Source organism: Drosophila takahashii, chromosome 2L (genome assembly GCF_030179915.1).
Source record: "Drosophila takahashii strain IR98-3 E-12201 chromosome 2L, DtakHiC1v2, whole genome shotgun sequence".
Lineage (NCBI taxonomy): Eukaryota > Metazoa > Arthropoda > Insecta > Diptera > Drosophilidae > Drosophila > Drosophila takahashii.
Genome location: NC_091678.1, coordinates 5057563 through 5075083, shown reverse-complemented (window position 1 = coordinate 5075083; position 17521 = coordinate 5057563). Strand labels below are relative to the sequence as shown.

Below are 17521 nucleotides of genomic sequence, written 5' to 3'. Positions count from 1 at the left end.
GGGGTTTGCCTTCCATTTCTAGGCACAAAGTAAAATATTTATGAGATAACCTTTTTTCTTGTAGAACCGCAATATGCCTTTTGCGGTCTCGTCATGCTTGAAAATATATTCTAGATTCTGTTTAGGAAGTCGTATTAATTTAGGTTAATATATATCCTATATGTATATTACGCTTATATTTACCACAACTCCATGTTCAGTCGAATGAGTCGATAAATTTAAATTCGTAAGCCATGCACTCACCTCCGACTCCCTGTCACTTATAAGCTGTAAAAATTTTAGTCACTTTTTAATTATGCTTAGCGGTGATCACCAAAACGTATTTACCTTGTTTTTTCTCCAATTAAAAAGATTTTCTCGGAACTCACTCCGGAACCCAATATCCTCAATAGCGTCCTTAATGTCTTCCGCGTTTAAGTACTGCAGAGCTCCATGAGCTAATTACATACATTAATATGAAGAACAAAATCTTGGAAGTTTAGGTTCTTTCCACTTACATTGCAGTTCATTAAATAGATGCTCCAAACAAAATAAACTTAAAATTTCGTTTAGTCTTTTTATGTCATCAGTTGCATTAATGTCCGACATTGCAGAAGCTTGCGATATATAATCCGTCTAAGGAAGGAAAGAAATGGAGAAATGCTTTTTAACGAATAATCCTATTTGACAAATGTCTTCTACATGTTGAAAGGTATAAATAAACGCAACATTGTATTTATACTTCTCCGAAATCTTTAAAAATGTGGGCGCTAGTCACGTTTTAAAATCGTTTGTGGGCGTTAGAGGGGGCGTGGCGCTCGGCTGAAATAAACTTGCGCTGCGTAGGAAGCCCAAGAATATGTGTGGGTAATCCCAACTTTCAAGCTTTCGTAGTTTCCGGGTAATAAAAAGTCTAAACTTGAGTACTCACATCGACGAAAACTGCTATCTAGCAGCTTAGCTAAGCATAGGAGTAAGCGAGAGGTAAATAGGTAGCCAGGGCTTTTTTTCACCGCGATAGTATGGAACTACCAAAAAATACCAGATTTAGCGGGTCAATTCCGATACACCCTCTTACCTGTTGCTATCGAAAGGTTATCGATATTTGTCTCTATTATTTTGCCCGCGAGTTCAAAAAGCCAACCCTTATCAAAAAGGTTTGTGCAAATCATTATAGTTTTAAATTTTTGTTTAACAGAAAACTAATATTTTACTAAAATGTTTTAAATACATGGATGGATTACAAATAATACAAAACTACAGAACTAAGTGTGTCATTTGTCTCTTCAAACCTTATTAGACCATTTAAAACTCTATTAATTAAGCAAATAAGCGTTCACCAACATTGTCAAACTAAAGCGAACTCAATGGAATGATTTTTGAAGATAGATGGATAGATATATCGCCTAGGGGAAGCGCTTTTTCAGTAGATTTTCCAGTTTCCGGATGCCCGTCTGCGAGCTGCCATCGGCGTTCTTGTCCGCGCTTCCCGTGAAGCTGCCCACGCTGAAGATGAAGGCACGCTTGGGTGTGGAAGAAGCCGCCGTTGTGGCCGTGGTTGTACTGGATTCGGTTGCTCCGGTGGAGGTTTCAGCATCTTCAGTCGTTCCGGAGGTTGTGGCCGACGTTTCTGTTCCCTGGGTGTCTTCATCTCCCACAGTTGCCTCAATTAAGCCACTAACTGCCGCTGCCGAAGCCGTGTGCTTGAAAAGATCGATTAGTTGAAGTTGATCCACCCGCTTGACGGCCTTCATATCGAGTATCTTTTGATACTCCGCAATGGTGATGTCGGGCAGCAGTTTGAGCACTTGCTGGGTAAAGTGCGCTGGTGGCTGGACAGGCGTCATCACCACCTTGATGATCATCTCGGCCCGCGTCATATCCTTCACCACCACCTTAGTGTAGCTGGTGGGCGCCTTGCGATTGACACTCGAACCCACCGACGGCAGCTCCAGAAGTGCCGTCTTCAGCGAATGGGTGTCCAGCAGCAGCTGCTCGCAACCCAGCACATTATTGGAACCATCCGAAAGGGTCAGTTTGCAGCGGTACAGCACGTTGATGAACTTCGGTATAAAGGCGGCCACGAAGCGGTGGCAAAACTGGGTGAAGTACTTGCGCGAACTGGCCAAAGTGTCCCTGATAGTGGGCACTGTCTGCTTGAAGTTGGCGCAGAGGCTGCTGATAAAGGCGCTCTGGTCGCCCACGTTATTAATGTGCTGCCACTGCACCTTGGACATCGCCTGCAGCCAAGCTTCGCAGCCAGCCTCTAAATCTTGAACAAGCAGCTGGATGCAGTTGGATATGATGCTGTGGGGGTGAGAGAATAAAAGGTTTTTAGGCATAGAATACAATATTATAAACTTAGCTTGTCTTACCGATGAAAAACGTCCTTTTCCTCGCTCATATCAATCTTGCTCACATAGGCGGAGGTCACCTTCTCCTTCAGCTTATCCTCCAACTGTTGGACCGTCTCCAGACAGTATTCACCGGTGGTCAGAACGCAGCAAATTCGCACAAGGTCATCCCTCGAGAATCGCTGTGTGTCGCCCTCCTTGAGGAAATTGTGGAACACCTGGCCAGCGGCAGTGGACAAATTCTGCATGTCGCGCGTGAGCAAAGAGACGCTTTTGCCAATGGAGCTGCCTGTGGTGGCTGGCACGAGCTTAGGTGTACTGCCCTCGAGCACTTTGGAGGCGTACTCCCGCAGATATTTCTTAAAAACCAGAGCGAGATCGTACATGGGTTGCTCGTTGCTCAGTTGATTGCACTGCACCATGCACTTCTTGTAGAAGACGAACAGATCCCCGGAGCTGGGATACACGGTGGTCTTGGCCTCGGCAAACTTGTACGGTTCGCGCGACATCTCCACGAACTTGTCCATCAGCTCCGCGAGATTGCGATCGATGCTGCGTATGTAGATGTCCAAATGCGACTTGAAGCATTGCCCGATTTGATCGTGGAAGACGGTCAAAGGAGCATCCGTAGCCGTTGGCTCAGTGAGCACTCTTCCCGGCTCCTGCTTGGCTCCCAGTGTGATCCCCGTGAAGCGTTTGGAGAGCAGCTGCTCAAATGCCTGCGTCTTGTTGATGGCGAACAAGAGAAGTCTCACATCGATCTCGTTGGTGCGCTTGGACATGATCAGAGCTAATTGTTCACGCGTCTGTCGGCAGAACTCCACGGTAATGCGCTCGGAGACCTCCCAGTCCAGCGGAAACACCGGCCCGTACTTGTCCTCGAAGTCCAGCAGATGCCGCTTCAGCCAGGCATACCGCTTGTCGATCTTGTCCAGCCAGGCAATGTCCTGGTTTTCGTGGAACAGATGCGTGTACTCCTCCAGCTGCTGGGCAATGAACCACTTGAGCAGCTCCTTCTTCACCTTGGGATCCAGCACGGACATCACCTTGCAGGCGTCGGCCAGCTGATTGAGACCCAAACGGTGTTGGTTTTGTGCCGACGGCTTGGCGGCAAAGGCCTCTTTAAAATCCTCGGTGATTTGCTGCGCCAGAGTGACCTGGATTTTGTCGACGCTTTGCGAGAGGTTCTGGAATTAAAAGGAGTTCATTTAGTTATCGATTTCTTTTGGAATATTCTAGAATATGAACCTTAATTTCCTCGATGTCGGAGAACTGCTGAAAGTGCTGGTTAACCTCGGTGATGGCCTGCAGGGGATTGAGAATTTCGCCGTAGGATCGCCGCTCAATCAGCTTATTGAGGCTGTCGATTCCGCCCACCAGCATGTGCAGGTGATTTAGGCTCGTAATTGCAGCGGTGAGATTGCGCTTGGCGCAGTCCAGCTGCTTGATGTCCCGGGTTATCTCCTTGACCATCTCCTCGGTGCGCTCCGCCCGGCTCTTCACGTCGATGATGTGGCTGAAGAGGGAACTGATCACCTTTTGTGCCTCGCACAGCGCCAGTTGGCCATCCTGGCCGGTATTCGTCTGGCCACGCACCACGGATCGGATGTTGTCGTCAATCAGCGACACCTCGCACTGCATCTTCTGGATGGTCTCGTCGATCCCCGCCAGCGACTGCTCGTTGGGGAACAGCTGGTTGATGTAGTCCACGGTGTTGAAGTCCGGTGCATCCATGGGATCGTCTGTTTTCAGGACCTTTTGGGGTGGTTATTATTCTAAGATTCTAAACACATATGCTGCACTGACTCACCTTGTCGATGACCTGCTTCACCTCCTTGGAGAAGTGGATCTTGTTATTGGCCACCATGCCCTCCTCCGCCTCCACAGCCACCGCAGCCTCGCTCATCTTTAATTATTCCTTTTAATTGCCGTAGTATAAAAAGTTTTTGTTATTTTCTTTCATGAAGATGGGGAGCTGCCAACTGATTTTCTACACCATTAGCGTGCTGCCAACTAAAGTGCTGACGTATCGATGGTAAAAGCTATCGAAATTCAAATTGTCTTATCAAAACAAGTAATTTTTGTATTCTCTTTAATTTTAGTTTAGTTTTATAACTTTTGCATTTAATTTAAATTTAAGAGTTTAAGGGTTAAATAAGTGAAAAAACCAAATTGCTTAAATATATCTCTATTTACTCGAACCAAGATCACTGGGAAAACAGAGAGTTACTATTGGGTCCCGAACTGGATCCCGCCATGGAGGCACTCAGCATGGAGGTGTCCCTCTGGGAGGCGGTGGCCGTGCGCTGGTATCGGGCTATGTGATCCAGGGAATAGGGCAGGATGGGCCGCACGCTGTGGATCTCCAGGAGAGTTAGATTGTCCAGCTTCGCGTAGGTGCCCTCTCCCTTGATAAAGGCATCGATCGAGGTGCGCAGCTTGGACTCGCGTATGTCGAAGATGTCCTTGATCACAGTGCGCAGCTCCTCGCAACGGGGAACATCATCCGGCGCCGTGCTCATGACCAACTGGGCCACGACCATGTAATGCTCGCAGGGCATCTTGGTGAAGAATCTGCAGGTGATTGGTAGGTTATTTTGGCTCGCCCAAGGAAAATCCACCGCATACATACTTAGATCGCTTCTCCTCCTCCTTGATTTCCTCCAATATATCCATGTCCATCCATTCCGGCGGCACAATTCGGCACTTTTGTTGCTTGCGCAGATGCGTCGCCATCCACAGGGGCACAAAGACGGGAAAGCCGGCCCGAAAGGGACCCACGGATCCGTATATAAGATGCAGGGGCTCGTTGGAGAAGTTGGGTATTATGCTGATCATGCACTTTTCGCCAATGAACTCAATAATTGAAGGATCCATGGTGGCCTATAAACAAATGATAAACAAATGCGGGAGCATACGGTCATACTGGGCGTTAGAGCTGACACCTATCGATCTTTAACTATCGATCTATATAGTTATTTGATCAGTCTGGCAGCCTTGCCTCTCTATCGACCGTTAAAAACGGTTTTATTTTTGCTTGCATCACGAAGCTATTGTGTGCAGCTCCTGCGTCAGTTTAATCACGTCAAACCATAGACGTCTGCGGCCTAATAGCCATAGTTCGCAACTATAAATATGCCAACCGTAATGCAGCGACCTCCGGCCGGGTTATCTCACTATCGCCGGATCGAATCGCATCGCATTGCTGCTCCGCTGCAAGCGATGGATCAGCGGAGCTGACTAATTTGTTCTCCCCACTCGATCCCAGGCGAAACTGTTATTGCAGATTCCGGCAACGACGACAACTATCAACAATCACGTAAAACGCCAGCCGGGCATCGTGATAAGCCCATGAATGCCAAACATGATCAAGCGTTCAAGTTCAGCCAAGTTTCCATTTTCCATTTTATAATATACACTAGCTGGCCCAGGCGTAATCCCTTGCACCACTCCGCCGTAAATCCGATACTAAAATGCACTAGATAGCGTTATCAGTACTGTACTACTTGTATCTTCCACGGCAAATACCGGGGTTCTATATGCAAAAATGAACCCCAGATTTAGATACAGTTACAACGGTCACCACAAGGTTAGATTTTCAGGAAAGAGATTTAGAAACGCAGTCTGGTCTGCAGACAACTTCGATAGAGAAACGAAAATAGAAATCTTCTGTGTACAATTCGGATGTTCTTTATAAGGCAGAAAGCGGAGCGTAAACAACAGCATCGATTTGTTGACTTATCGCTTTGAGAGACAACATCGATGGGGTGGGGATGGGTGGTATGGGGTGGCTATGGGTGGTGGTGGTTCAGGGGGAGGAGACTCATCCGTTGCCGTGAAATGTTCCCGAGCTGATAATATACCAGGCGCGGCCAGTTAATTCTAGAAAACTAGCTGCGATGTGTAAACTGTGGCTCCGAAAGATCAAATCAGATCAGATCACCCTGACCCCCACCAACCCCTTTCAAGGATAACAATGTGCAGTTGGTTGGAAAACCACGAAAGGAGCAACGGAGCCACAAACATTCACCTCCCTCAGGAAAACGTAATCAGCAAAGGCAGAGAAGCTGAAGCTGAACGATTTCCTGATAAGCCGGAGAGTGGACTGTGGAACCCAAGATGGGACGTTCGGGAGGGGGCTGACTGGGAGGCATTCGATTTTAGCAGAAAAGTGCGACTTGAGCGGCTAGTTGGCTTAGTGCTCGTCTATTTTCGGCAGGGTACGGAGCTGCTGGCTCTCGCGACCAACACACACCGACTAAAAACCTTTAAAACCAGGAAAAACTCAGCCACCATTTCCACGTAGAATTGCAACGGGGAGAAGAATCGATAAGAAGACAGTCAGCGTCTGGGATTCGGCCAGTTGCTCTTCAATCTTCAATCGTCGGAATTGGGAATTAAATTCGGCAAACGGTCGCTCTCTCCGCTCGGCAGAGCCATTGATAAGCCAGGTTTCAAAGCAGACGGTTGTCCACAAATTCGCATCGATTCTGGCCCGAAAAATTATGTGCTAAATTTGACTGCTAGACAAGATTCGCACAAGTCCTCAAGCAGCTGAGTTACCAAAGATCACAATGCCCGACACGGAGATCATCGTTACCAACGCCGGGGAGCCCTCCACCAAGGCGAGTCTCATCGTGGTTTCCAATCGGTTGCCATTCGTGCTCATCCGGAATGCGAAGACCGATGAGCTGGAACGCAGGGCCAGGTGAGTGGGACAATATTTAAATAAAATGGTGTTATATATTATGTTATTAATAAGAAGTGCTAACGAAATTTAAGAAAAGAGTCCTTAGTTTTCCGGCAAAAAATAAGGCTTATGTAACCTGATTTAAAATTTAATAATGGCAGCGTTTGCAAAAAATATAGATTTTCTAGGAATTTTGAACAAAGCTAATAGGCAACATAAATATTTAAAATATTTTAGAAAGTATTTTAAATATTTTTAGAGTAATTATTTACACAAATAATTTACAAAATAATAACATCTTAGTTTCCCATTTCTTTTATCAACCCAAGTGCACAGTTTAATCCGGAAATAAGGCCAAGCTAATAGTAAAATAAATCAATTTCAAACAAAGGAAAGTTCTGAGTAGTCAGTCATCTTTAAACAATTAGAAATTTCCTATGATTTCGTAAGCACGCTTATCAACTCTCCGTAATTGGGGGCCCAAAGCTCGATCAGGGCAAATTTTCATGTTCTTCGCACTCCCGAAAATCCCCAAGTAACCCAGTTCGATCCTCGAGCCTACAATTTGCATTTGAAGATAAGCCGCCCGACAGCCGCCACCCAATCTCCCCTTCCCCCAATTCAATTCTCGATCCAACTATGTGACATACCTATATTTCGGTTCATCTTGATCTCCGCCAGGCTTTCTTATCAGTGCAAAACATACAGAGAGGGAGGGAATCGAATCGAGATGTTTTGGACCAAGCGAAGTCTGGGCTTTGGGTTAGAAAACAAATTCAATTCAATAATAATGGCGGGCCTTATCAGCGAGGTTCGTTACGCGTTTTTGACCCTTCCGAGTGTCTGGCGAAAGGGTCAAAACTGGGAGGCGTTACGACGAGGCTGTTGTCGCCCAGTGGAACCTGAACCTGACACTGAAAAGAGGCGTCACGTGAGGCATGAGATTGCCTCATAGTGGAGCTGTGGCTTCCCGACCTATGCCAGGAACCAGTTTCTTTTGGGCCTCCGCTCTGCCAGATTGTCCCCGGGATGACGGGATGACGGGATGAGATGGACCGGAGCTGAGCTGGGTCCACAGCTTGTTTACAATCGCTGGTTTAATAGGCGTCTTCTTATCATTTCCCGGGTGTCATGCACTCTGCACAAAATGGGCTGGGTCCTCACCAACACACAAGCACTCGGCCATTCTGTTCGGTCTATATATGTAGCTATAGGACACCTGATTACGTCTTTCATTGGTTGGAGGGGGAGAACAGCACGTTTACATCACTCGGTCTTTCTTTTCTATCAAATGGTGGGGATTTGGTCTTCAAGAAGATTACATGGATTAGCTGGATCCTGGGTATTTCTATTTTTTAAGGAACAGCGTAGAAAAAACGTTGTAATTTTTCACAAAACAACTAACTTTCTATGCTTTGAAAAACAGTTTAGACGTCACTTTACAATTTTATAAAAATCAATCCATATACACATATATTTAAAGAATCCTTTGATATGAACCCGATGGTGAAATATTTTCCTTCAAGATGGTCTTAGATTTACCCAGATCTACTAATTTTCTATCCTTTGGAGAACAGTTTGGAAATAGAATACATTACATTATCCATAATCTTAATCCTGGGAATTTATATTTTTTAAAGAACAGCGTAGAAATAACGTTGAAACTTTATAAAAATTAAGTTAGGAAATGTTTGTAGAAAAACAACATATCCTTTGATTTAAACTTTATGTTAAAATATATTTCCCTAAGATGGTCTTAAATTTACCCAGATCTACTAATTTTCTATCCTTTTAAGAATAGTTTAGAAATAATAATCTTAAAATGTTGTGAAAAATAATGTAGTATTTTATATTTTAAACTTAAAAGGTTTTCAAACCGAAAATTAACTTTAAGAATCCACCAATTCTAAAATTTTTCCTTCTCTTTTCCAGCGCTGGAGGTCTGGTGACCGCAGTGTGTCCGGTGGTGATCAAGGGCAGCGGCCTCTGGGTGGGCTGGTCGGGTATTCACTTGAAGGATCCCAACGAGGCCATTCCCGAGTCCAACCCGAACGACCAGACGCCCACCGCTGGCCTCAAGTCCGAGCAGGTGGTGTCGGTGAACATCGACTCCAAGATCTTCGACAGCTACTACAACGGGTGCTGCAACAAGATCTTCTGGCCACTCTTCCACTCGATGCCGGGCAGAGCCAACTTTGGAGGAGAGCACTGGCACGACTATGTGACGGTGAACAAGCACTTTGCCGTGCGCACCATCGAGGCGCTGGAGAAGTGCCTGGCCAAGAACCAGGGCAGCGAGAAGAGTCCGCCGATTGTGTGGATCCACGACTACCATCTCATGCTGGCCGCCAATTGGGTGCGCGAGCACGCGGAGGAGAAGAACCTGCCCTGTCGGCTGGCCTTCTTCCTGCACATCCCCTTCCCGCCGTGGGACATCTTCCGCCTGCTGCCCTGGTCCGATGAGATCCTGCAGGTGAGCAGAGCTTTCTCTTCGCTATAAGGATGTTCCATAAAATTATAAGTTAAAAAATAAAAATCTCCATTTAATGATTATTTTGTTGCGAAAAAAACATCGCTCAGAAATAATGATTATTATGTGATCGATTTTATTTCGCTTAAAAATATCACTCAAAGTGCGATTGCAGCCGTTCTGTACGGAATTTTACAAATTTTTAAATTTGTGCTTGTAGGTAGAACCACGTAGCACACAAAGAAGGTTATTTCTTTGTATAAACTTTTTTTTTGCATAAATACAAAAAGTGGTATCAACCTTAGGACTTTATGTCATTTATATTTTAGTAAAACGACTTAATAAGATGTTATGAACTATTCCACTTAGATCGAAGCCGACATGTGGGCTGGGTGTTAGTGTGTTGTTCCACCGAGATGTAAGCACGAGTTCGATTCCCACAGAAAGTGTTTTTTTATACAAAAAGTTTTTTTTGTTTTTTTGAAAGGTTTATACAATGAAAACATTTTTTTTTCTTAGCTGGATATGTGTTTTGTGGTTCTACCTACAAGAGCACATTTAAATCACATTTAGGACGACTGAAATCTAAGCAAAATAATATCGCTCACAAAATAATCATTATTTCTGAGCGATATTTTTTTCGTTTACAAAGTAATCATTAAATTGAGATTTTTATTTTTTACTCAAGAAAAATATTCGTTATTTTCGGTGCCTTTAATAAATCTCCTATGTTTAGGGCATGCTGGGCTGCGATCTGGTGGGCTTCCATATCCAGGACTACTGCCTGAACTTTGTGGACTGCTGCCAGCGGAATCTCGGCTGCCGCGTGGATCGAAACAATCTCCTCGTGGAGCATGGTGGACGCACAGTGCGCGTTCGTCCTCTTCCCATTGGCATTCCCTACGAGCGCTTCGTCAATCTGGCCACGACTGCACCCAAGGTGCTGAAGACCTCCAAGATGCAGATCATCCTTGGCGTGGACCGACTGGACTACACCAAGGGCCTCGTCCACCGCCTGATGGCCTTCGAGGCGCTGCTGCTGAAGTATCCGCAGCACAAGGAGAAGGTGAGCCTGCTGCAGATCTCGGTGCCGTCGCGAACGGATGTCAAGGAGTACCGCGAGCTGAAGGAGGAGGTGGACCAGCTGGTGGGCCGCATCAACGGCCGGTTTACCACCGCCAACTGGGCGCCCATTCGCTACATCTACGACTATGTCAGCCAGGACGAATTGGCCGCCCTGTACAGGGATGCGGCCGTTTGCCTGGTCACTCCGCTGCGCGATGGCATGAATCTGGTGGCCAAGGAATTCGTGGCCTGCCAGATCAACGAGGTGCCCGGTGTCCTGGTCATCTCTCCGTTCGCCGGAGCCGGCGAGATGATGCACGAGGCGCTGCTGTGCAATCCGTACGAGGTGAACGAGGCCGCCGAGGTGATCCACCGGGCGCTGACCATGCCCGAGGATGAGCGGGTTCTCCGGATGGCTCGTCTGCGTCGGCGGGAGGCCGAGTGCGATGTGAGCCACTGGATGCGCTGCTTCCTGAAGGCCGTGGGCGCTCTGGAGATGGACGATGTGGGCACCACCATTATGCAGCCAGTCTCCGTGGACGACTTCGATGACTACTTACTGAAGTGAGTAAGGGATTGGGTTTAAATTGTGGGGAAATGCTTAAGGGGGCGTAGGGTCTTTGGCACCAAAAAATCGACTAACTTTGCGATTTTTTCTATAAAAACTGGTTGGATGGATTTAACTGAAACCTTTTGTATATTATTAAGTGTCATTTAAATAACATCCACTAATTTTTATAGCGATTGCTGGAACACTATTAAAAACAGGCGTTTTGCGGTGTTCACTGTACCTCCGCTAAAAATGATCCGATTTCCATTTTGTTTTTACATTTCGGTTAAGAATTTAAAAAAACCGCCCCCTGGAAAGCCCTTTTTATAATTTCATATTTATGAGATTTTTTTACGATATTCCAAAGTAAAAAATGCGTTTTTCACCTAAAAAATGTAAATTTCGGCTTAAAAAAATATTTAAAGTTAAAAAATAAAAAAAAACGCTTCCCAAGGGGCGGGTCTTTTTATGCAGAAAAATATGCGACAAATTTTAAAACGATTTCGAGAAAAACGCACTTAAAGATGCACTTACGTACCTAAACTTTAAGAGGTTAGGGTGCATAACTTCTTAAGTTTTTGTCCGATTGACTTAAAACTTTTTTTGTATAATCTTAGGATGTTAATCTACAAGAAAAAATATTTTAAAAAAATCGCTTTTTCTTTTTTGCAATACCCTACCCCCTTCTTAAGTATTCTGCTTTTCTATCCCACAGATACATCGGCTATAACCACAAGCTGGCTCTGCTGCTGGACTACGACGGCACCTTGGCGCCCATTGCCCCGCATCCGGATCTGGCCACGCTCTCGCCGGAGATCAAGAACGTGCTGTACAAGCTGTCCAACCACTCGGACGTCTATGTGGCCGTCATCTCGGGTCGCAACGTGGACAATGTCAAGAAGATGGTCGGCATCGAGGGCATCACCTATGCGGGCAATCACGGCCTGGAAATCCTCCATCCCGATGGCAGCAAGTTTGTGCATCCCATGCCCATGGAGTACGAGAAGAAGGTCAGTGATCTGCTGAAGGCACTGCAGGATTCTGTTTGCCGCGACGGCGCCTGGGTGGAGAACAAGGGGGCGCTGCTGACGTTCCACTACCGCGAAACTCCGAACCATCTGAGGGGCGCAATGGTGGACAAGGCCCGCTCGCTGATCGAAAAGTACGGCTTCAAGGCCACCGAGGCGCATTGCGCCTTGGAGGCTCGTCCGCCGGTGCAGTGGAACAAGGGTCGTGCCTCGATCTACATCCTGCGCACATCCTTCGGCGTCGACTGGAACGAGCGCATCAAGATTATCTATGTGGGCGACGATCTGACGGACGAGGATGCCATGGTGGTAAGTGATCTTCAAAGGAATCCTTTCTAGATGACTGGTATATAAGTTTTTACTGCATATTTTGACAGGCCCTCAAGGGAATGGCGAGAACGTTCCGTGTGACCTCGTCGGACATTGTGAAGACCGCTGCCGATCACCGACTGCCATCCACGGACTCCGTTTACACGCTGCTCAAGTGGGTGGAACGGCATTTCATGGGTCGCAAGGCGCGCGCCAATTCGCTGACCTACAGGCCCACCAAGGGCGACGGCGTCCAGATGCAGATGTCCCTGGAGGTGGCCTCCTCGGCGAACAATCTGGAGGTGTGAGCGCCCGTAACTCAGATAACTTGTAAGATTTTTAAGAATAAAGAAAACGGATTCGTAGCTTAAAGAAAAATGTACAATTGATTTCGGATTTTTGTTTTTTTGGTTACGCTATGGAACGTGCACTGTTTTCTCTTTACGAACTAATTTAGCTAATTGTGGGACAGGACGAGCCACGAGATGATGAAGAAGAACAGAAAGATGGGGTAGACCGCCAGGGGTTTGCGATGCGGCGGCTGGCTCTGGCCCAGGAAAATAAAGGAAGCTAAGGGGGGAGTCATTAGTATTATCTTCTATCAGTTAGAATAGGTTTCCATACCGTAGGTGGCCCAGGCAAAGCCCATGGTGGTGGTCACAAAGCGCAGAAAGAAGAGCAGACTCGTCTGGTGGGCCAGCAGGATTACGCGGCACACAATCAGCGAAATGGCCACGGGGGTAAGACAGTAGCCCAGCACGCAGACGGATTGGAAGAATGAGCTGTAGGAGTACACCATAATTAATTTACTGGTCAAGTTTAGGTAAGAATTACGCTCACATATTGCCGCCCAGCAGCTTGGAGTTGAGTGTAACGATGGCCGCTCCTATCCAGACGATTACGAAGACCTGGGCGAACTCGGGCCCGTTGTCGGACATGCTGTCGGCGGAGGAGGAGCCCTGCAGGATGGTGGCCATGAAGGTGCACAGCACCAGCGGTCCCCAAAGGTCCCCTGAAAAAGAGTAAGTAAACACAGATCAGCAAACTGCCTACGAAAGCAGACGGAAACTTAGGTGATGACGCACAGTCGCGGAGCAGGCTGGACTTTTCCTTGGGATATAGCACGTGGTAGAACTTGATGCCCACCGCCCGGATATCCCGCAGCACCGTCTCCCGAATGGGCTCATCCAAAGTATTGTAATCCGGCACTCCGCTCGCCGACGTTGCAGTTGTGGTCCTCTTGCCCGGAATAGACATGTCGCCCTCCAGAGAAGGCGACGTGTTCACGTCCTCAAACATCTAAGGGGGGAATATATGGTCTAAAGATTAAATTCCCTTTACAACCTATATGAACTTACATCTAGTTTGGAATCCATTGGCTCCCGAATTATCTGTGAAATGTAATAAACGTTTACATCGACAAAAAAAATAAGCCAGCTAATAGTGTGACCGTAAGCTGCGGCCCACTTATTACCCCGCCATCGAAATCGTTTATCGACTATCGATAAACCGCAATATCAGTATTTCATTTGATTGTATTGTAGAAGACACACGTTAAATTGTTGATAACAAATAAAATCAGGGAACTCCCAGAGAATCCAAATTACCATGTCGATTCAAAAGAATTCTCTTGATCTCGATGACGCCTACGACGCTGAAGAATTTCAATGGCTAATCGAGTGGTACAATCATTTTTACCTGGCGGCCGACAAGGACGATCCGGCTTTGCGAATGAAAAAGCTCAAACTGAAGTTGCGTCAAACTAAGGACCAGTTAAAGGATGCTCTTAGGACTAACCAGGAACTCCGGAGGAACAATGAAAAGTTGGCCTACGACTTTTACACACAAAAACTAAAACTGGAAGAAGGAGATAAGAAAACCCCCTTGTCGGTGCATCGGGACCAAGAACAGCAGATAACCCTTGAACAGTTGACTCACGAACTCCAGTTCGTAATTACGCAAAAGGAACAGCTTACGATTGAGCGCGATGGGATGATATTGCAGTTGGAGGAGCAGGAGGCCAGGTATAAAGGAATGGTGGATAAACTGGAGCAGCAGATCCACTCGATGCAGGTCATCATTTCGGAGTCGCAGCAGGAAATCTGTCAGAAGGAGGAAATGCGTAGCCAATTGCTCCTGAAACTCGAGAATCAGGCGCAAATGCATCTGCAACAAATTGGGGCACAGAACCCGAGTCTTGAGGAGACCGATGTGGACAGCATTACTTGCCCTATTTGCTGGGAGGCCTGGGATGCGGAAGGAAGCCATCGAGTCGTTTCTCTGGCTTGTGGCCATCTCTTCGGGGACGCGTGCATTCGAAGTTATATAGTACAAAGTGCCAACTGTCCAATTTGCAGGCAGGCAGCAGATATCCAAGATATTCGCCGTATATTCGGTCGTCAAGTCATGCCCAACCCAGCAAATTAATTTATTACGTTGTAAAACAAGGTTATGTTTTTTGAGATTTTGTATACTATTTTAAAGAGTATTATAACTTTTTTTTAGAAATTTTTTTAGTGACCCGGAGCAATATCTATATTTGTGATAATAGTCACTGGACGAGACGATATCGCCATGCCCGCATGTTTTAATACTCATGTTTTAATAATAGAGGCCGCAGTTTAAACAAGAAAGGAAGCTAACTTCGGCCATTTCATATCAATAATATTAAATTACCAATACCCTCTGAAAATATATCACCAAATATATCAATAAAAACAATTGATTTGAACTTTCGCGAACTTCATAAAACGAGTGCATGCAAAGAAAAAGGGTATTCAAGATTTGGCTTGCCGAGCCTTGCTTTGTATTCGTTTGCTAATAAAAATTATATACACTGCTGAAAATTATCTTTATAGGGGAAGTGACACTTGTATACAATAAAGTCATCGATCGAGTAACTAGAAGTGATAGAGTAATTAATTTTTTGGGTGTGATTCCGATTTTTTCAACAGCAGCAGCAGAAGCAATGGCAACTTCCAGAAATTGTTGCTTGTTTCGACTGTTGCTTCCGACTGAAAGCAGCAGATCAGCAGCAGCTTAAAATCAGAAAGCAACGACTTTTTAGAAGCAGAAGCAAAAGCAACGGCAGGCTAAAGGAAAATTCAGACCCCTTTTTAAACACTGCTTAATTCGAGTTAAATCACTGATTGCTTTTATGACGGATCTAGGAATTTGTTGTGGGGGGTGATATCAGAACAATATTTTTGTTGCATACTTTTTGATTCATTCCATTCATTCACCCGATCAATAAAATTATTTTCAAAAAAAACGCCAATTAACAGTGTGACCTTATGTTGCATTATTACCTTACCCCTCCACTAAATTCGCCTATCGACAATCGAGAACTGCCGAGCCGCCATAACTGTATTTCATTTTGATTGTCGGAGGAGCTTGAAAAGGTCTGTTTCATTATAAAATAATTGATTGTAATACAATTTGTGGTCAGTACATTTGAATACGAAGGATTATTTTCGATACTATCTAATTATGTTGCTTTCTAGGAACTTTGCGCTATACCTACATAAAGTTGACTGCAAGTCCAATTAAGGGATTCCCAAAAAATCAAAATTGTCTAAAATTAAATTACAATGGAAAGTACTATAAAGGCAAATCAAAACCATTCGATCGATCTTGAAGACGCCTATGCCGCAGAACAATTTGAATGGCTGCTGCAGTGGAATAATCATTTTTGCCGGGAAACCGACGGGAATATTACGGATTTGCAAATGGGGACGCTTACTTTCAACTCCCTGATGGACTTCCAAACTCAAAAAGCCAAGCTGGAGCAAACAGAGAAGAAGATCCTCTTCTTGGTAAATCGAGACCAAGAACAGCGGATGACCATAGACCAGTTAAATGTCTTCAGCCTGGAACTACAAAGGACCAATGATAAGCTGTCCTCCGACTATCAAACTCAGAAAGCCAAACTGGAGGAAGCAGAGAAGAAGATCCTCTTCTTGGTAAATCGAGATCAAGAACAGGGGATGACCATTGACCAGTTAACTAACGACCTTAAGTTCATAACATCGCAGAAGGAACAGCTCACGATTGAGCGTGATGGGATGGCATTGCAATTGGAGGAGCAGAAGGCCAGGTATGAAGGAACCGTGGCTAAGCAGGAGCAGCAGATCCGCTCGATGCAGGTCATCATTTCGGAGTCGCAGCAGGAAATCTGCCAGAAGGAGGCAATGCGCCGCCAATTGCTCGTGGACCTCGAAGGTCAGGCACAGGTGCATCTGCAACAAATGGAGGCACAGAAGGAGAGTCTGGAGGAGAACAATGTGGACAGCATTACGTGCTCCATTTGCTGGGAGACCTGGGATTCGGATGGGGGCCATCGGGTCGTCTCGCTGGCATGTGGCCACCTATTCGGGGACTCGTGCATTCGAGGCTATATAATGCGAAGTTCTAACTGCCCGATTTGCCGACAGGCAGCTTACACCCAAGATATTCGCCGTATCTTTGGTCGTCACGTCATGCCCAACCAAACACAGTAATGTTTTTCAGTTGCAGCAGAATTTTTATAATTTTCATTTCCAAATACTTAGTTCTAAAGCTCTGTTTTATTATTTACTACATATTAAAGTATGTACTTATGAATGGGCTCGTTAAATTCCCCTAACAGAAGAAATGCTTCCTTTTGTACATCTCGAATTCTCGCAAATTGTTTTCTCAAGAATATGCTACGCAAGCATAATGTCGAACTTATGCTATAGAAAATATTTTTTCTCGCTTTTCGCTTTATAAGTTTTGTTTACAAACAAACATGTACGCATCTGAAATGACGATTTAACAATATTTCATTTTTATGTTGCTATTACTTTAGAATTCCTTACATTTCAGTTAAAGTTTCTTTTGTAACAAATTGAAATCTGAAGAAGAGCGTTAAAAACTGAATTTAAGAATTTTTTTGTTTTCATGATGTGAATTTATTAAAATAAATACTTACTTTAAGAAAGCCCTAAACAAATAGAAATAATTTAAATATTATTTAGTTAACTTAATTAAGTTTAAAATCAGAAATCTAAAACCTAGCTAGAAAAGAACAAAAGCTAGGTTTAGCTCAAAACCCGC

The 17521-nt window shown here is 45.2% G+C and overlaps 7 protein-coding genes across 9 annotated transcripts in view; 3 read left to right on the top strand and 4 right to left on the bottom strand.

Annotated features, from left to right (window-relative positions):
* LOC138912520 (uncharacterized) overlaps positions 1 to 588 on the bottom strand; it is a 38498-nt gene extending 37910 nt beyond the window's left edge. Inside the window, exons 1-3 of the mRNA XM_070213525.1 lie at positions 498 to 588; positions 328 to 437; positions 244 to 267 (exon numbers count right to left, since the gene is read on the bottom strand). Of these exons, the coding sequence (XP_070069626.1) occupies positions 244 to 267; positions 328 to 437; positions 498 to 588 (225 nt within the window). The remainder of the gene's footprint in view (positions 1 to 243; positions 268 to 327; positions 438 to 497) is intronic.
* Positions 589 to 1245: 657 nt separating this feature from the next.
* Positions 1246 to 4336, bottom strand: Vps53 (vacuolar protein sorting 53). Its single transcript, XM_017142237.3, has 4 exons — positions 4144 to 4336; positions 3582 to 4088; positions 2355 to 3520; positions 1246 to 2286 (listed from the first exon to the last, which is right to left on the bottom strand). Exons 1-4 carry the CDS (start codon positions 4237 to 4239, stop codon positions 1386 to 1388), a joined length of 2670 nt encoding a protein of 889 aa, XP_016997726.2. The 5' UTR covers positions 4240 to 4336; the 3' UTR covers positions 1246 to 1385.
* Positions 4337 to 4505: 169 nt separating this feature from the next.
* On the bottom strand, positions 4506 to 5759 carry Psf2 (DNA replication complex GINS protein PSF2-like protein). 2 transcript variants are annotated; one of them, XM_017142242.3, is made up of 3 exons: positions 5477 to 5759; positions 4966 to 5216; positions 4506 to 4907 (listed from the first exon to the last, which is right to left on the bottom strand). In XM_017142242.3, the coding sequence occupies exons 2-3, from the start codon at positions 5208 to 5210 to the stop codon at positions 4541 to 4543; spliced, it is 612 nt and encodes a 203-aa protein (XP_016997731.1). In that variant the 5' UTR covers positions 5211 to 5216; positions 5477 to 5759; the 3' UTR covers positions 4506 to 4540. The 2 variants fall into 2 exon arrangements, with proteins under 2 accessions (XP_016997731.1, XP_016997730.1); XM_017142241.3 differs by having other exon boundaries at positions 4966 to 5758.
* A 760-nt stretch (positions 5760 to 6519) lies between these two features.
* Tps1 (Trehalose-6-phosphate synthase 1) lies at positions 6520 to 12834 on the top strand. The gene is made up of 5 exons (XM_017142238.3): positions 6520 to 7041; positions 8956 to 9496; positions 10230 to 11122; positions 11824 to 12445; positions 12514 to 12834. The coding sequence occupies exons 1-5, from the start codon at positions 6908 to 6910 to the stop codon at positions 12751 to 12753; spliced, it is 2430 nt and encodes an 809-aa protein (XP_016997727.1). The 5' UTR covers positions 6520 to 6907; the 3' UTR covers positions 12754 to 12834.
* On the bottom strand, positions 12809 to 13947 carry LOC108057806 (protein YIPF6). The gene is made up of 5 exons (XM_017142240.3): positions 13804 to 13947; positions 13531 to 13744; positions 13286 to 13457; positions 13070 to 13227; positions 12809 to 13015 (listed from the first exon to the last, which is right to left on the bottom strand). Exons 1-5 carry the CDS (start codon positions 13819 to 13821, stop codon positions 12903 to 12905), a joined length of 675 nt encoding a protein of 224 aa, XP_016997729.1. The 5' UTR covers positions 13822 to 13947; the 3' UTR covers positions 12809 to 12902.
* Positions 13948 to 13960: 13 nt separating this feature from the next.
* LOC108057779 (E3 ubiquitin-protein ligase rfwd3.L-like) lies at positions 13961 to 15116 on the top strand. Of its 2 annotated transcripts, none has more exons than XM_017142213.3 (2): positions 13961 to 14893; positions 14963 to 15116. In XM_017142213.3, exon 1 carries the CDS (start codon positions 14054 to 14056, stop codon positions 14870 to 14872), a length of 819 nt encoding a protein of 272 aa, XP_016997702.2. In that variant the 5' UTR covers positions 13961 to 14053; the 3' UTR covers positions 14873 to 14893; positions 14963 to 15116. The 2 variants fall into 2 exon arrangements, with proteins under 2 accessions (XP_016997702.2, XP_016997701.2); XM_017142212.3 differs by having other exon boundaries at positions 14951 to 15116.
* A 661-nt stretch (positions 15117 to 15777) lies between these two features.
* LOC108057757 (E3 ubiquitin-protein ligase RNF8-like) lies at positions 15778 to 17464 on the top strand. The gene is made up of 2 exons (XM_017142159.3): positions 15778 to 15888; positions 15949 to 17464. Exon 2 carries the CDS (start codon positions 16036 to 16038, stop codon positions 16942 to 16944), a length of 909 nt encoding a protein of 302 aa, XP_016997648.2. The 5' UTR covers positions 15778 to 15888; positions 15949 to 16035; the 3' UTR covers positions 16945 to 17464.
* Positions 17465 to 17521: the final 57 nt, after the last annotated feature.

Coding starts and splice junctions, on each gene's coding strand:
- LOC108057779 (XM_017142213.3), top strand. CDS start 14,054: ATGTCGATTCAAAAGAATTCTCTTGATCTCGATGACGCCTACGACGCT.
- LOC108057757 (XM_017142159.3), top strand. CDS start 16,036: ATGGAAAGTACTATAAAGGCAAATCAAAACCATTCGATCGATCTTGAA.
- Psf2 (XM_017142242.3), bottom strand. CDS start 5,210: ATGGATCCTTCAATTATTGAGTTCATTGGCGAAAAGTGCATGATCAGC. Junction 4,908..4,965: donor GAGGAGGAGAAGCGATCTAA/GTATGTATGCGG, acceptor AATCACCTGCAG/ATTCTTCACCAAGATGCCCT.
- Tps1 (XM_017142238.3), top strand. CDS start 6,908: ATGCCCGACACGGAGATCATCGTTACCAACGCCGGGGAGCCCTCCACC. Junction 7,042..8,955: donor GAGCTGGAACGCAGGGCCAG/GTGAGTGGGACA, acceptor TCTCTTTTCCAG/CGCTGGAGGTCTGGTGACCG. Junction 11,123..11,823: donor TTCGATGACTACTTACTGAA/GTGAGTAAGGGA, acceptor TCTATCCCACAG/ATACATCGGCTATAACCACA.
- LOC108057806 (XM_017142240.3), bottom strand. Junction 13,458..13,530: donor GTCCAGCCTGCTCCGCGACT/GTGCGTCATCAC, acceptor ACTCTTTTTCAG/GGGACCTTTGGGGACCGCTG. Junction 13,228..13,285: donor AAGCTGCTGGGCGGCAATAT/GTGAGCGTAATT, acceptor GTACTCCTACAG/CTCATTCTTCCAATCCGTCT.
- Vps53 (XM_017142237.3), bottom strand. CDS start 4,239: ATGAGCGAGGCTGCGGTGGCTGTGGAGGCGGAGGAGGGCATGGTGGCC. Junction 4,089..4,143: donor TGAAGCAGGTCATCGACAAG/GTGAGTCAGTGC, acceptor CCACCCCAAAAG/GTCCTGAAAACAGACGATCC. Junction 3,521..3,581: donor CCGACATCGAGGAAATTAAG/GTTCATATTCTA, acceptor TTTTAATTCCAG/AACCTCTCGCAAAGCGTCGA.